Source organism: Drosophila melanogaster, chromosome 2L, assembly GCF_000001215.4.
Source record: "Drosophila melanogaster chromosome 2L".
NCBI classification, from domain to species: Eukaryota; Metazoa; Arthropoda; class Insecta; order Diptera; family Drosophilidae; genus Drosophila; species Drosophila melanogaster.
The window spans coordinates 19696908-19712574 of NT_033779.5; the positions used below are offsets into that span (position 1 = coordinate 19696908).

Below are 15667 nucleotides of genomic sequence, written 5' to 3' on the forward strand. Positions count from 1 at the left end.
TGTATTTGGCAGAGGGGTTGGCAAGAGTTTTAATGAAACTTGGCTTCGTAAATTTTAATCAACGCTCTCCACAGACGTTGTCTTTTTGTTCCACAATTTGCATCATATTGTGGCACCTTACCTCGAATATTGTCAGCAAGGCTGATGGCGCGAATAGCGTTTGTTTTGGATCGCTCAACTACACATGTCAGCGGGAAACGAGAGGGGATCGATTATTTATAAAAGTTACACCATTTAATGCTTGTTTTGAATGGTTCAGCGGGCCCTAAACAATAGGCCGGCCTGTTGGGGAAATGCTGGCTGCAGCGGAAGTGCAACAAGCGTAATAAATGTTCCGCCATGCAGGCCAAATAGCATGCAATAAATTTCGCAACAATCAACTTTGATGCATGTTATAGGTGAGCCGGCAGTGGCAGCGCGAATAAAAGCACAAAGCGTCCTTTTCACAGCGAAAACAAACCTAAAACACAGCTTCAATGGGCGCTGCACTAAAAACCGCACAGCAATCTGCCTATTTTTTATCCCCCCCCCCCCCACACATGACCCCCACAGCTGCCCCGTTTGTTTTGTTGCTATCAAACAAAAAATGACATCCATAGTAAAACGGAAAGGTACATAAAATAGACACAATAAACATGGCTTTAGTGCGAACTGAGCGATTTTGCAACATTTAACGCTGTTCTGCACTTTTTGCTCAATATTCGAAGGGCACGAGCGTAGTCAAAGATTCTTTTCAGGGGGGGTTAAGCAAAGAAACAATTTAGATATAATATAGATAAAAATTAGTTGATGTTATATGCAGGCTTTTAATAAATTAGAAATTTGTTTACTCCGCAAAATGTTCCCATTTAAAATACCCTTTTTCGAGACGCCTGGCGTCTATATTTTTTTTATGCCCTGCAGCTTCTGAAGCCATTAAAATGATTCACTCAACTGTAGTCGATTGTACTCCCATATTTGTTTATTGACACGGTCTATTTATTATTCCTTTTAAATGGTAACTACACAACCCTTTGCCAAGGGATATTAAACCGGCACAAATTTGCAATGTGCAACATATGCCATAGGCTTTATGGAACAAATGGTAATTACTTCTTTTCAAAACTTGCTTGGGGTAACTGGTAAATTATTTAATTAAAATTCATTAAACATTCGAATATGATTGCGAGCAGGAAGATATATACGCTGTTCTTTTGAAGAAGAATGAACGTTTTACACTCGATCGCAATGTTAAGCTCAGTATCATATTAAAAGAAATATGATTTTTTAATTTAAGCTTTCCGTTTAAGCGCGATCAATACTGCTTGAATATGCGCAAAATGCAGCAATAAATAATTAAACGATAATATTGCATATGAAAAACTCTTGTTTCGCAAATTAATTGTCATATTTCATGCAGATTTTCAACTTGCTCACCCACACACACACACACACACATTCTCTGTGTGAGTGCACGTGTGCATATTGAATTGAGGTTGTTCGTTAATTGTGTGCGAGAGAAAATTGAATATCGAACTCAATATGATTAATTTCGCACACACACACACACACAGTAACAGTCGGCTTTGGAGTTTAAACGCTTAGAAATTCACACGCTGTTAACGAATCTCTTATGGTTCATTTAAAATGCTAATATGATTTTGCGAAAAGTATGAAATGAATTTGCAAAATAAATTATAAACCGAGTAAAACAAATCATGTGATGTCAACTATGTCCCTCTGAATCATCGTGTGAAATCATAGTTATTGGTCAATTAAAAAGCGCCATAACATACGCATTTGGGCCACAACTTAATGGTTTTGGCCAGATCCAAAATGCCAATGGCTATCAAAAATATTGTTTGCCGGAAAAACGCATTCGTAACTGTGTTGATTTAAAAGCCACTGGATTTTTGGGGGAAGCATAACAACACCGAAGGGAAGTGGATTTTGTTTGCGTAAAATTCATTTTGTCTACTCATCGCCCTCTCGTGCTTCATTGTTTATTAGTCATATAAATATAATGTCAATGTGAAGGCATTTTATGACCCTATCCCCCCCCCCCCACCACAACCACCACTCCAAACATCAAAAATACTCCTCTGGCGTTTCCGCCGTATGTTTGTCATCCACATTAGCGTAATATGCCGGAAAAAGGGAGCCTCGATTTTTAATAGACGTGTGCGGGTGTGTAATTTCTCATTGGAGGAATTGCAACAACTTCGGGGGATGGCGGTGACTTGTCGTAAAATTTATATGGCTTTTAAAATCATATAAAAAGTGTTAATTTTCCATGTGTTGCTTCTCATGGCCGCCGTGGCATCCGCATGCCAAAGTCGAGTGGATGGATTCCGTGCATAAAGGTGAATTGAGGACCTTTTTATGGGGCAAGGATAATGTGGGTTGCCTATCAAAGTGATGGGAGATAAGCAAACATCATTTGACTTTCAAATTTATTGATAAATCTAAGATCTTACGAGTCTGTTACGGTTAAACCCCTGTGCCCATTACGAAAGCAGGTCATAAAAGAGCGTAACAAGTAGAGGTTGTGCTTAATAAGCATAAAAGTCTTGCAGCACAATATTCAAATAGGCTTAGGTTCTCGTAAGTGTAGCAACTAGTTGGGTCTTGAGTTTAATGAAGAGTTTTAGTAACTTACTTAAGCATCGATGGATATTTTTGAAAGCCTTTTTAAACAGTTGATATGCGAACACGGCCTAGGTTTAAAACACAAATATGTCAGTTTTAGAAGTACTTTTAGTTGTATTCATCTTATTTAAACTTATAACTACACCATGACTATGTACATCACAAACGAAATAGGCAATTAAATCTAATGACATCCGCACTCCTTGGCCACTGCCTTTTGGTATTTGGTCAGGTCGATGATGTCCTCATTGAGATACCGCAGAATAGTGATGGCACCCAAAACTGTGGGCACACAGCAGGGCTTGGGCAGATGCGGCTGCTTCAGGTGCATCAGGGTTTGGACGATGGCGTGGTTGGTGGCATTCATTTTGGTGCCCAGCGGGAAGTTGCAACCGCCGCCGCAGAAATAGGCCTCGAACTTTTTGGGCGCTATCACCCAGTTGTGCATGTGCAGCTCCTTGAAATCCACAGTGAAGTTAAGGCGCTCGCAGGACTGCGGTGGTCTGTACAGATCCACGGGCGGCGGCGGAGGAGGTGGTGGCGAACCACCACCGGCCCTTCGCTTCTCGAGATCTCTCTTGAAACGAAGTTTCTGTATTTTGACCAGCAGCTCGGGGCCGTTGAAATAGCCGACAATAAAGGGCTCTAAACTGGTGCGGCTGGCCTGTGGTGTCACCAATCCAGCTGCAAAGGTGCTCAGCTGGGAATCGCCAATTGATATCCTTAGCTCATTTCGACGTTGCAGTCCCTTATTGTGTAACCAATACCGCAGCGTATCTGTCAAATTGAATTCCAGCCAGCCACGTTGGCTGCTCGTAGTATTCACAGAGCCCAGGATGCGATAGGAAAAGTCCTGGCGATTGTCCAGTTTTCGGTACACGGACACGGTAAAGTTCGCCCTTCTGTCCACCAGACTTGGTTGCTTGTATATCCTGAGCATGGCCTGAACCAAACTCAAATCCACTGGCACATCGTTGGTGTTGAAGGTAATGTGCATATCAAGCTCGTTGTCCAGTTGCTCGGGTTTCAAGCGGCTCGAAAAGGTAAGGATGCTGTTGCAACTGGCAATCTCCTGTCGATCCTCGTTGGAAATCAGGATGTCATCGTCCAGCGAGCGTTTGTGGCGCTGATGCAGGACCTCTTTGGGCTCTTGGTCCTCGCTAATCTCGTTGTAAACTTCGAGAAGGAATTTCGATGCTGAATTGTGGAGATTGGGCTCCGCCTGTCGTCTCGGACGGTCACCCAAATCCAGGATATCAATCATCTCCATTTGCTCGCTCAAAGGACGCTTCTGGTATATGGGCATCTCGATGTGATTATTGGTGGTCACATATGTGGTGGCACTTGCAGCATAAAAGAGGCTGGTTAAAAAAAACACATTCAACATTTTGTGTTGTTCTCATAGAGAGACTCGAACGAATACTGACTTCCTTGGTCATAGAATAGTATCTTATATATGGAAAACAGGTAGTTCAATTGCATCAGTGGGCAACTGCATTTGGATGGATTGTAAAATAAAGCTATATAAAGGGTTAACCAACCCATTGGTCAGGTACAGGCTGAAATTTTGGCAGCTGTTCTAGAAATAAATATCAGGTATATTTCCAATAAGCATAGATTCTTAAGTATGACCTAAGTTGTATGAATTTTCAAATAAATCTTAACTATATCGCTCTTATTTCTTTTAGGCTTCCTGCAAATCGAAAACAGTCGCGAGGAGGATCAGGGCAAATACGAGTGTGTGGCTGAGAACTCAATGGGCACGGAGCACTCGAAGGCCACCAACTTATATGTGAAAGTCCGTCGTGTTCCGCCCACCTTTTCCCGCCCACCAGAGACCATCAGCGAGGTGATGTTGGGATCTAATCTGAATCTATCCTGCATTGCCGTCGGCTCACCCATGCCGCATGTCAAGTGGATGAAGGGTATGTCAAATGGTTGTAGAATATGGTCTTTCAATACTCAATTCCTATCCTTTTTTTTCAGGCTCCGAAGATCTTACACCCGAGAATGAGATGCCAATCGGACGAAATGTCCTGCAGCTGATCAATATCCAGGAGAGCGCCAACTACACTTGCATAGCGGCCTCCACTTTGGGCCAAATCGATTCCGTTTCGGTGGTTAAAGTGCAATGTAAGTGGAGTGGTCTTGGAGTGCGATGTACTTACATGGGAAACTGATAATCGTAATAACACGACCTGGTGTCTTTCACAGCTCTGCCCACCGCACCCACCGATGTGCAAATCTCCGAGGTGACCGCCACTTCGGTGCGTCTGGAGTGGTCGTACAAGGGTCCCGAGGACTTGCAATATTACGTGATCCAGTACAAGCCGAAGAACGCCAACCAGGCCTTCAGCGAGATAAGCGGCATCATCACCATGTACTATGTGGTCCGTGCCCTGAGTCCCTACACGGAGTACGAGTTCTACGTGATAGCCGTGAACAATATTGGACGCGGACCGCCCTCGGCACCAGCGACATGTACCACCGGTGAGACAAGTGAGTATCGCGGATGTGGGGCTATGGATGCCCCGCTTTATTTTCGGAGGACATTTTACTAACTGCTGCCCTCTTCTCTCGCCTCGCTATCTTTCACATGCTGCACAAAAGGACTTTTAACCAATTTCATTTTGAATTTAGAGTGCGCTTAGATCCGTTTTTATTTGCCTTGGTCCATTATGTCGGCAATCGTACTAACCCTTCTTGAAAATGTCTATTTGCCATCTCCCTCCCTCTCTCTTTCTTCCGCTCTCTCTCTCTCTGTCATTCTCACATGCTTTTGCCTTCTCAGGCGATTTCTCATTCGGTGGCACAAGTAAGTATCCTTGGCAAACAAAATTTTATGGTTGGCCAAAAATTGGCAAAACAATTTCAATAACAATTGTTGAGCAGCACAAATCCGACCCGAAAAATGTGAAAAGGGTATAAAAAGTAAGAAAAAAGTACAAAAAGTAAAAAAAAAGGAGCAAAGAAAGCGGAATAACAAGTAGCTAGATAGAATCAAAGGTAAATGCAATGTTAAAAAAATCGTTGCATACGCAGCTGCGATCCAGAACCATGCGTCCTGGCGATATCCTGACGTATGCGCGTAAGGGGGGGGAGGGGGTGTGTGCGGGGTGGCGCCCCAGCTGGGGTATGGGTGATATCCTCCCCCGTAAATCCCATAAAGTTTGCATTGTTATGCGTTCGTTTGGATGCTGATGGTTGTGCTGGTGTGTGTGTGTGTTGGGTGCATGCAACGCTGTTTTAGTCCTGGCAATTCCCGCGTAAGCGTACGCTTGTCTGACATGCCTTTCCGGCCACTTCTGTTTTTTCTGGCGCCTCTCACAGGGTATCATAATGTGTCCCAGCCCGGCTAGGAGCCCTGTATCACTGGCCTAAAACTATACAGAATGGTATATACAAAGTTCTGTGAACCTACTTGATCATTAAACTAAAGTCTAACATAGCTATCTTTCAGTCAGCTATTATATTTATTTACTCAATTCATAATAATCCCAGATTATTCTGAGACATTGCTTTGTATACTAAAGTAGTCTGAAACTAATTTTCTTAAGAAACCCCATATCAAAGGGTATTTCTCAATTCGATCAGCTAGCGTCTTCGAACAACAGCAGCAGCTGCAGTTGCATTTTTACCAGCAGATCCAAGAGCGTGTCGTACAGAAGTTGGAAACTTTTATTGCCGCAATTATGCTTATCGCTTGCCCAATATCGTTTCGAAATAATATTCCGATGGCCACGTTTATGGGCGCTTAAAGCTGGGCTCCGGATCCCACAGGACGAGCATCAGCAGGTCAACGTAATGCTTAACACGTGTCACTGGCTTAGGTAGCAGCTGAGCCAAGTGGGTAATCACAGGGTTTTCTCTCGGCCAGCAAGGCGAGGACTGCATTAGCTGAAATGGGATGAAACGTAGGTTGGTGCCAACTAAAGCAGCTGTGTCCGTAAACATACGTTCTAAATTGTCAAAATGTTAACAATTCGTAGTTTAAACTAAATATGAGGACGTATGTTTTCCCATTGAATCAAGTATCTGTTACTTCTCCATTGAAATTGTAAAATCCCAAATGAGAAGACTTTACTCGTTGAGTTTTTGTAAGAAACTGATTTTATTTGGAAATATCTTCGGTTTAAATAGGTGACATGAGAATCGCATCTTAAAGTAAATGGCCTACGCAGAGGCCTACGTAAATAGTCCCCGCCTTATCGAGGTCCCACGCTCGGGCACATCTGCCTATCTTGAGCGGCGAGGACCTTATCTGTGGTCTCCCACTAAGGGACTATTTTAGGAGGCGGGGAACGATCTCAAGTGACTGACTCATGTAGTGTGCACTTAAATTACATGTTTTTGAGCAATGCACCCATGTCGCCTTAGATAACAAAATCCTAAATATAATTTATCGCTCTCGATTCATTTACATAAGATATGAACGGAGCCCAAAATTGTAAGTCTTTAAATATATTCGTGTTCATGTGTGAACATTCTGCCAAAGGGCCAGCAAAGCTGAGATGTACATTAGTATATTAGTTGCATTTATAACAGTAGTGGACTGTATTTATTTGATATATGTTCATTTATTTTGCAACTAAGATTTCAATGGGCCTAGTTTTTCTGGCTTTTAATTTTATTGGATTACAATTATGGTTTATATTATTTTTAATTCAACAATTTGTACTTAATTAACTTATTTTAAACATTTTGCTTTTTCTATGTAGAAGTACATTTTCTATTAGTGGACTGTATATTTTTATTTGTTATATTATTTTATTGTTTATTTACTATTGATATTTATAGTACTGGCAACGGACCTGCAAAGGTTATTGCTTGCATTCTTTGTTGCACAGCACATTTCCGTATGAAATATATTATTAATACTATCATTAGTATTAAAGCAATAATTAATCCAGCATGTCCGGAAATATGATGGAAATGTAAATCTTTCAATTTTTGATGGTTCTCTTTCATAAATTTAATTTCATTATTCAATCGTTCAAATTCCTCAGTATGATTTAATATTGATAGTTTCAGCGGATCCCAAATAATCTTCGGCACTCCACTAACTTCTCCTATATAAGGTGTTGATAATAATTCTTCACTTTCGGACTGAATGTTATGGTGGGCAACTAGAATTTTATCGTCGGTTCTTGCCGTACAATATGGCGCAATGCTTAAAACTCCTTGCTGAGGCAAATCAAACAATTCAATTTGAGAGCCAGTACATTGCAGACGGACTTTTGAATTCGCAGGAACCTTAAACAACCAACTACTTTTCTTTTCTAACTCTACCCAGTAACTTTTAGAGTCGACTACTGTTTTATAGATGCAGTTCGCCGCTTTATCTGGCTTTAGAGGCTGAATCTCACATGCATTATCATTCGCTGAATTCCAGGGCCAACTTCCTTTGCATATTCTCTTATTTAGTTGCCATTTCTGACATTGATTTAATGTGGCTTCCGTCATTATGTGATAGGAATCTATCTCAAAATTATAAATTAAATATTCGGACGTTGCATGCACCATTATTATCCGATCTTCATTTCGAATTGGCACCGGAATAAGCCTGAACAATTTGGATGGATGCCTGCTAAACAGAGGCACTTTTGCACTAATGATCAATTTATCGTCGATGAATAAACCCCTGGCTGTTAACAGTGTATACACCTCCTTAAGTTCCGTACCTGACCGTTTTCCTGGAATTACTAGGTTCTCTGAAAGACTCTGCTGAATTTTGGCAATTTCTTTTTTAAGCTGATTTGGCCTGAGAATATTTGTATTTAGCCTACCGTGATTAATATCAATCAACAGGCTTATAATGCCTGCTTGAATTTTTTCGCCTTCTTCAATCAATGAGTGTAGCTGTTTCGTAATCATAAAGAATTTTATTGATTCCTTATAAACATAATAATTTTCTTTAAGAACTTCTGTCATGTTCTCAATTCTTATTTGCATACTTCTAAAATTGGAGTTAACATCTTCTGTTGTTCTCTTTAATAGATTAGAAGTTGAATCAACCACAGATGTTTGTTTTTGAATTAGTTTATCAAGGTTGTTCTGGTTATCTAACAAATTCTTCATATTTTCTTCTAATTGCTCTCTATCATCTTCATCCATTATACCAAATAAAATATGATACAAGGAACCCATAAATTCGAAAGGAGCACGCTTGCTTCTAGATCTAGACTGCATCATAAACAATTTATTGTTTTCTTCAAGTTCCGATAACTGACTTTGCATATTATCTAAGACTAGACTACATTGCTCTTCAAAGCTATGAAGTCTTTCGCAAACTTTCCTCATACTTTGTATAAGCGCATTACCCTTTGTTAACATTTTAAAATATGGATCCATTTTATAATAGATAACCAAATTCCAAGAAGTACTCACAATCTCAACATCTCCTAGCGGGTCTAGATATATTGCTGAGGTTTTATTTATTTTGTCTATAGAATATCTTGGTGCTATATCTTTAGGTAATGCGCTAGAAACTTGACAACTTAACACAAACAACAACATTGCCATAATGATTCCGATCTTGGACATTCCCGATGTCGCTCTAGTTCGTCTTTTTGGCTCTTGGTCAGCCTCATTTTTGTCAACAGACTTTATTCCTTCCAAGGGACAAATTTTAGTAATGGGTCTAGTGATATATCCTTCCTGCATCTTTACTTTAGCCACTCGGACCTTATCATCATTCCCCTTATGCACCTTTTCCACCTTTCCTAAAGGCCATCTTGCAGGATGACAATTCTCATCCTTTAATAAAACTATTTGCCCTTCTTCTATATTAGGAATTTCCTTTTTCCATTTATTCCTTTGCTGGAGCGTATGCAAATATTCACTTTTCCACTTAACCCAGAAATCTTTCTTCATTTTTTGGATAAGTCTCCACCTATCCAAATTTCCGATTTTTTCATCTTCCATTGGTTCGACTATTTCTAAAGGTGGTCTTCCAATTAAAAAATGACCTGGTGTTAAAACTTCTTGTTGGTCCTTCTCACTAACTATAGTGTATAATGGCCTTGAATTTAAGCATGCTTCTATTTGACATAAAAGAGTTGACATTTCTTCATAAGTCAAAATAGTGTCGCCGATTATACGCTTTAAATGGTATTTCATTGACTTAACTCCAGCTTCCCAAATACCTCCGAAGTGAGGTCCTGCCGGGGGAATAAAATGCCAATCAATCCTGTCCTTTTCAAGCTGCGCTGCAATCGTTATATTTTCTTGTATTGCATTAAATAACTCTTGATCTAATTTTCTTGCAGCTCCTACAAAATTTGTTCCGTTGTCTGAATAGATATTGGAACATTTTCCCCGTCTAGCAATAAATCTTCTGAGTGCTGCTAAAAATGCGTCTGAAGTTAGATCGCTTACCATTTCTAAGTGTATGGCTTTGGTGGCCATGCAAACGAATACAGCAACGTATCCTTTAAATGTTTTTTGGCCACGATTTTTTGAACATTTAACATAATAAGGACCTGCGTAATCTATTCCAGTATTAAGAAACGGGAATGTCATCGTCACTCTATATTTTGGCAAGTTACCCATTATTTGCTGAGCTGTATTTTGTTTATACCTTGCACACGTTACACATTCTCTTAAATACTTTTTCAACGAATTTTTCAACCCGAAAATCCAATACTTTCTTTGGATATAGTTTCGCATTAGGTTTATCCCTCCATGCAATGTTTCCTTATGAGCATTTTTTATTAATAAGCTTGTTAGGTGGCATTTTTCTAAAATGATTGGATGTTTAACATTAAATTCTGCATTGGAATTTTGCAATCTTCCTCCAACTCTTAGAACCCCATCCTTGTCCAAAAATGGATTCAATGACAATATTTTATTATTTGTCTTGATTTCCTTTTTGATTTTAAGGCACTTTATCTCTTGCCTAAACTGGTATTCTTGTTGTTTCTTAATAACAACTGTTTCCGCTATTCTTATCTCCTTTACTGAAATAATTGATGAATAGGCTTTATTTCTTGTTTTCATCTGCACGAATCTATTTATGTATGCTATTATACGTATAAGTTTTTCTATACTGGAATACCTTTCTATTAATTCGTAAATAGGATCATCTATTTTGTCATTTAATACCGTATTTATTAAGACAGGTTCTTCTACAGACTGCTGCCGAGGCCAAAGTTCTTTTGGGTCTGCTAGCCATTTCGGACCTTTCCACCAAAAATCACAGTTGATCAACTGGTTAGAATCCACTCCCCTGGATGCTAAATCTGCTGGATTATCCTCTGACTTAACATGATTCCATTCAGTATTTTTTAATTTCCGAATGTCATCCGTTCTTCTTTTTACAAATTTGATCTTACTTTGACCACTGTTAATCCATGCTAAGGTAATCGTGGAATCACTCCAAGCATAGATCTCCATTATATTGTCAATTGATCCTTTTAGTCTTTGGATTAATTCACTAAGCAGGTGAGCTGCACACAGCTCGAGTTTGGGAATTGTCTTCCTATTTTTTATAGGGTTGACTCTACTTTTGCTAGCTATTATATTAACATGAGGTCCTACTTTAGCATAGACTACTGCAGCATATGCTTTTTCGGAGGCGTCCGCAAATCCGTGAATCTGAATGACTGAAGAACTGTTTGAATTAATCCACCTTGGGATTCGAATATTCTCTAACAATAATAAATTTTCTTTATATTTTTCCCAATAATTTTTATCTTCTATGGATAATTCCTGATCCCATTCACTTTTATTTATCCAAAGTTTTTGAATAAAAAGTTTTCCTGAAACCGTGACTGGTGCCAACCATCCTAACGGATCAAATATTTTTGCTAGCGTTGATAACACAACGCGCTTATTTATATTTTTTGATTCATCATTACAATTTACGCTGAACTTAAATAAATCCTTTTGAGGTTCCCATTTTAGTCCTAAAGTTTTAACACATTCATTTTCGATAATATTGAGAACCTTATTGTCCCCTGTGTCCTCCACAGTGGTTAATATTTTGGAATTGTTGGAAATCCATTTCCTTAAGTTGAATCCAACTTTCTGCAATTCATGGGGAATTAATGTTATTAATTTATTAGCTTCTTCTACCGAAACAGCTCCAGTCATTAGGTCATCCATATAGAAATCATTCCTAATTATTGCACTAATAACTTGGTTTTTACATTTATCTGCAATATCTACCAGAACCCTGGTAGCCAAATATGGTGCAGATGCAGTTCCGTAAGTGACTGTGGTTAATTTATATGTTTTAATTTTTTCTTTTGGAGAATTTCTCCATAAAATATATTGATATTTTTGATCATTATTATCTATTTTAATTTGTCGGTACATCTTTTCAATGTCTGCCGAAACAACAAATTCCCATTTTCTCCATTTAATAATAATGTCAAAAATATCTTTTTGAACTCGTGGCCCAACCCACATTATGTCGTTCAAACTTTTGTTATTCGTAGTTTTTGCTGAAGCATCAAAAACTACTCTCAATTTGGTCGTAAGGCTTGAATCTCTAATCACTGCCTGGTGCGGTAAAAAATATTTGCCTTCATCACTCACTTCAATCATGTGTCCTAAATCCATGTATTCATTCATGAATTTAGTGTAGTCAACCTTAAGTTTTTCATTTCTTTTTAGTTTTTTCTCCAGATTCATGTAACGAGCTATCGCTTGTTTCTTTGAATCTCCTAAGGTGACATCCTCCTTGAATGGAATTGACACAATGTATCGCCCATCTGAATCTTTTTTTGTCGTTTTGATAAATTTATTTTCACAGATTTCAGACTCGATATCATCTTTTTCTTCTTCTTCCACTTCCCAGTAGCGATCTAACTCTTTTATTTCTATTGTTGTGGCTACAATGGTTTCTTTTCCTTTGGATTTTTTACATCCAGAAACTATCCACCCGAAATCAGTTTTTTGCCCAAGGAGACCGTCTATTTTTATAACTCCATTTTGCAGAATGTGAGTATATACGTCTGCTCCAATGATTAAATCAATGCGACCCGGTTTATTAAAATCGGGGTCGGCTAATTTAAAGTTCTTCCATTTTTTCTGATCAACATTAATCGTGTTGACTGGAAGTGCCTTCATAAGTTTTGGGAGAATAATTGCTTCAATTTCTAAATTTTTCGGAGAATTTCTTATCGAAATAACCGCTTTGTGCTTGGAGATGCACGTTCCTGTGGAAGATACTCCACTTATTTCAGTATGAGACCGAAATTTTTTCAATTTTAGAATCTGTGCAGACTCTTCTGAAATAATTGTGCTTTGAGAGCCACTATCAATCAATGCTCTTAATTGTTCAAAGCCTCCATACCTCGACTTTACTTGAATCAAGGCCGTGGCCAACAAGGCTTGACCTGTTGTTCTACACGTATTCACTTTTTCTGGATTATGACCTGCAAAGTGAAGTAACGTGTGGTGAGGTTTACGACAAGTCGAACAAAGCTGCTCGCTTATACATTTTTTACCAAACGGATGCCTCAGACATCTTAGGCAAATCCCATTTTTTCTTACCCAGTCAGACCGTTCTGCTGGATTCATTATTTTAAATTTATGGCATTGAATTAAATAATGCCCTGGTAGTTTGCAATATGCACAATTGTCACTATAATTTTTATTCTTGTTATTATTAATCATTTTCTTTACAGGTTTTACTTCCTGTGAGAATGATGATATAGAATTGAGCCTTTGCTCTAAAAAGTCCATGACATCAGAAAGTGCCTGTATTTCTTTTGTCTTTTTAACATGGCTTTCATATAAATTGAGTGATTCTTTATTGAATTTCCGAAGAATTATGTGAGCGAAAATTGCATCCACATCTTCTGGTAATTGTGCCTTTAATTTTATAATATAAATTGACTCGTTAATCGTGTCAATAAATGTCTTTATTTGCTTATTGGATTCTAAATTTAAATTTGGCATATCCATAAGCCTATTCATATGATCTGAGAATATGTTTCTTTTATTCTCATATCGCTTGGTCAAAAACTCCCAAGTGGCTTCATAATTTTCTCCAGAGCCGAGCAGTAAGTGAGTAACCACATTTCTGGCTTCTCCTTTTAATGCTGACTTTAGATAATTAAATTTGAGAGAAGGACTGAGATCCTCTCTCACATGTATGAGCTCTGTAAAGAGTTCATTAAAAAGATCCCATTCTTTGGAATCACCAAAGAAAGTGGGAATCTGTATTTTAGGCAGGGTTGGTAACTCCTCCGCCTTAACAACCGTCGACATTTCAGCTTTATTTATTGTGCCACTGAGTCGACTATTAATGGCTGTAAGAATATTTTGTTTGTCAAATTCAAGTTCGCTAATTTCTTCTTCGAATAGCGAACTCTCAAAATGACTATTCACCTGTTCAATCAGGTTATCTATTTTATGCCATAAAAATTCAATTTTATTTTTCCTTATTTTAAGGAAATCTGGACTACTGTCTATTAGTTTAGACGTATCTTCTAGATATACTCGAAATTGGCCAACATTATTACGAAATGCCTGCTCTACTTTTAAAGCGTTGTTTTGTGCTATACCCTCTTTTTCAGGGTGACCACGCATTTCAAGGTTTAATGTAGGGGGAGGGTTTGATTTAGGGACAGTGTTTGATTTAGGGAAAGTGTTTTCTACCGACTCGCCCTTAATTTTTTCATTTTTATTTTTAATTTTTTCTAACACCATCATTATTAAATCATACTGCTTCGCGTTAAAATATTCATGATCGACAACGCCGATCTTTAACAAATTGCTATGATTAGCAATGAAACATTTTTGAAGCTCATTTAATTTTAGAATTTCTACATCTGTTAATGTTGGTTTTACTTCCAACTTTCTAATTTCCAAAATAATTTCGGACTGCTTCTTAAGGAATTGAATAGTCTTTTCTGACATCATTTTGAAAATTTTTTGTAATTTCTTAATATATATAGTACGTGTATATGTATTTTATATGTATTTATATATATATGTGTGTTTGGATAAACAGAAAATTCTTGTTTTGACTTAGCTGATGTCGTTGTTGTTGCTGCTGCTGTTGCTGCTGTTGTTGCTGCTGTTGCTACTGCTGTTGCTGCTTCTGCTGCTGCTGTTGTTGCTGCTTTTGAATTTGACTTCCTTCTCTTCTTTAAGGCTCCGTCGATGTTTAAAGATGATTTTTTTTTTTTTTTTTTTTTTTTTGCACGTTTTATTATTTTTGTAGTCCAGTCAGATTTTTTGTTTTTTAGCCATTTATTTCGGCATTTATGCTCTTTTGGCATATACACTGCACTCTATTTATGAGCTGATTTAATGCTATTAGAGCATTTATAAGGCACTGTTTTCAGGCACTTTTTATTTAATTTATGCTCTTATGGCATATACACTGCACTCTATTTATGAGCTGATTTAATGCTATTAGAGCATTTATAAGGCACTTTTGTTATGCACTTTTTAATTTCACAATTGCTGATGTATGGCCTCAAGCACGCCTTACCACAATTTATAATGGTACACAAAGCAACCTTTAGCTATAGACTATAAGGTGCTTGTTTTAAAACATAAAAGATTCTTTTGTATCTTTTGCTTTTTATATTTATACTCTGTTCCTTACCTTTGGTAGGGGGAAACAAGAGTTACTTATTTTTGCTACCTTTAGCTGTAAGATGCTTAAAGGAGCTGGCCTTTCTCTGAGTTCCTTACCTTTGGTAGGGGGAAACTGCAGAGTCGATTAAAGGCTCGATTGACCAAGTGTAAAATCCCAAATGAGAAGACTTTACTCGTTGAGTTTTTGTAAGAAACTGATTTTATTTGGAAATATCTTCGGTTTAAATAGGTGACATGAGAATCGCATCTTAAAGTAAATGGCCTACGCAGAGGCCTACGTAAATAGTCCCCGCCTTATCGAGGTCCCACGCTCGGGCACATCTGCCTATCTTGAGCGGCGAGGACCTTATCTGTGGTCTCCCACTAAGGGACTATTTTAGGAGGCGGGGAACGATCTCAAGTGACTGACTCATGTAGTGTGCACTTAAATTACATGTTTTTGAGCAATGCACCCATGTCGCCTTAGATAACAAAATCC

General features: G+C 38.3%; 3 protein-coding genes across 10 annotated transcripts in view, besides 1 other annotated feature; 2 read left to right on the forward strand and 1 right to left on the reverse strand.

The window, feature by feature from the left end:
* Positions 1 to 15667, forward strand: part of Lar (Leukocyte-antigen-related-like) — a 145447-nt gene that overhangs the window by 110285 nt on the left and 19495 nt on the right. For 3 of the 7 annotated variants that reach the window (NM_165313.4, NM_001259165.1, NM_078880.3), the window contains 3 exons: positions 4317 to 4553; positions 4615 to 4761; positions 4843 to 5127. In NM_165313.4, coding sequence (NP_724220.2) covers positions 4317 to 4553; positions 4615 to 4761; positions 4843 to 5127 — 669 coding nt within the window. Of the gene's footprint in view, positions 1 to 4316; positions 4554 to 4614; positions 4762 to 4842; positions 5128 to 5419; positions 5444 to 15667 lie in introns of all 7 variants that reach the window. The other 4 variants (NM_001273666.1, NM_001273665.1, NM_001273668.1 and 1 more) reach the window with 2 other exon arrangements.
* Positions 1 to 15667, forward strand: part of CG46244 (uncharacterized protein) — a 124993-nt gene that overhangs the window by 90339 nt on the left and 18987 nt on the right. The window contains exons 6-9 of the mRNA NM_001316402.1: positions 4317 to 4553; positions 4615 to 4761; positions 4843 to 5118; positions 5420 to 5443. The gene's annotated coding sequence lies outside the window, so the exon portion shown is untranslated. The remainder of the gene's footprint in view (positions 1 to 4316; positions 4554 to 4614; positions 4762 to 4842; positions 5119 to 5419; positions 5444 to 15667) is intronic.
* Positions 2472 to 4061, reverse strand: scw (screw). Of its 2 annotated transcripts, none has more exons than NM_001299159.1 (1): positions 2472 to 4061. In NM_001299159.1, exon 1 carries the CDS (start codon positions 4013 to 4015, stop codon positions 2813 to 2815), a length of 1203 nt encoding a protein of 400 aa, NP_001286088.1. In that variant the 5' UTR covers positions 4016 to 4061; the 3' UTR covers positions 2472 to 2812. The 2 variants fall into 2 exon arrangements, with proteins under 2 accessions (NP_001286088.1, NP_524863.3); NM_080124.5 differs by having other exon boundaries at positions 2720 to 4061.
* Positions 6685 to 15667: part of a mobile genetic element that runs on past the window's edge.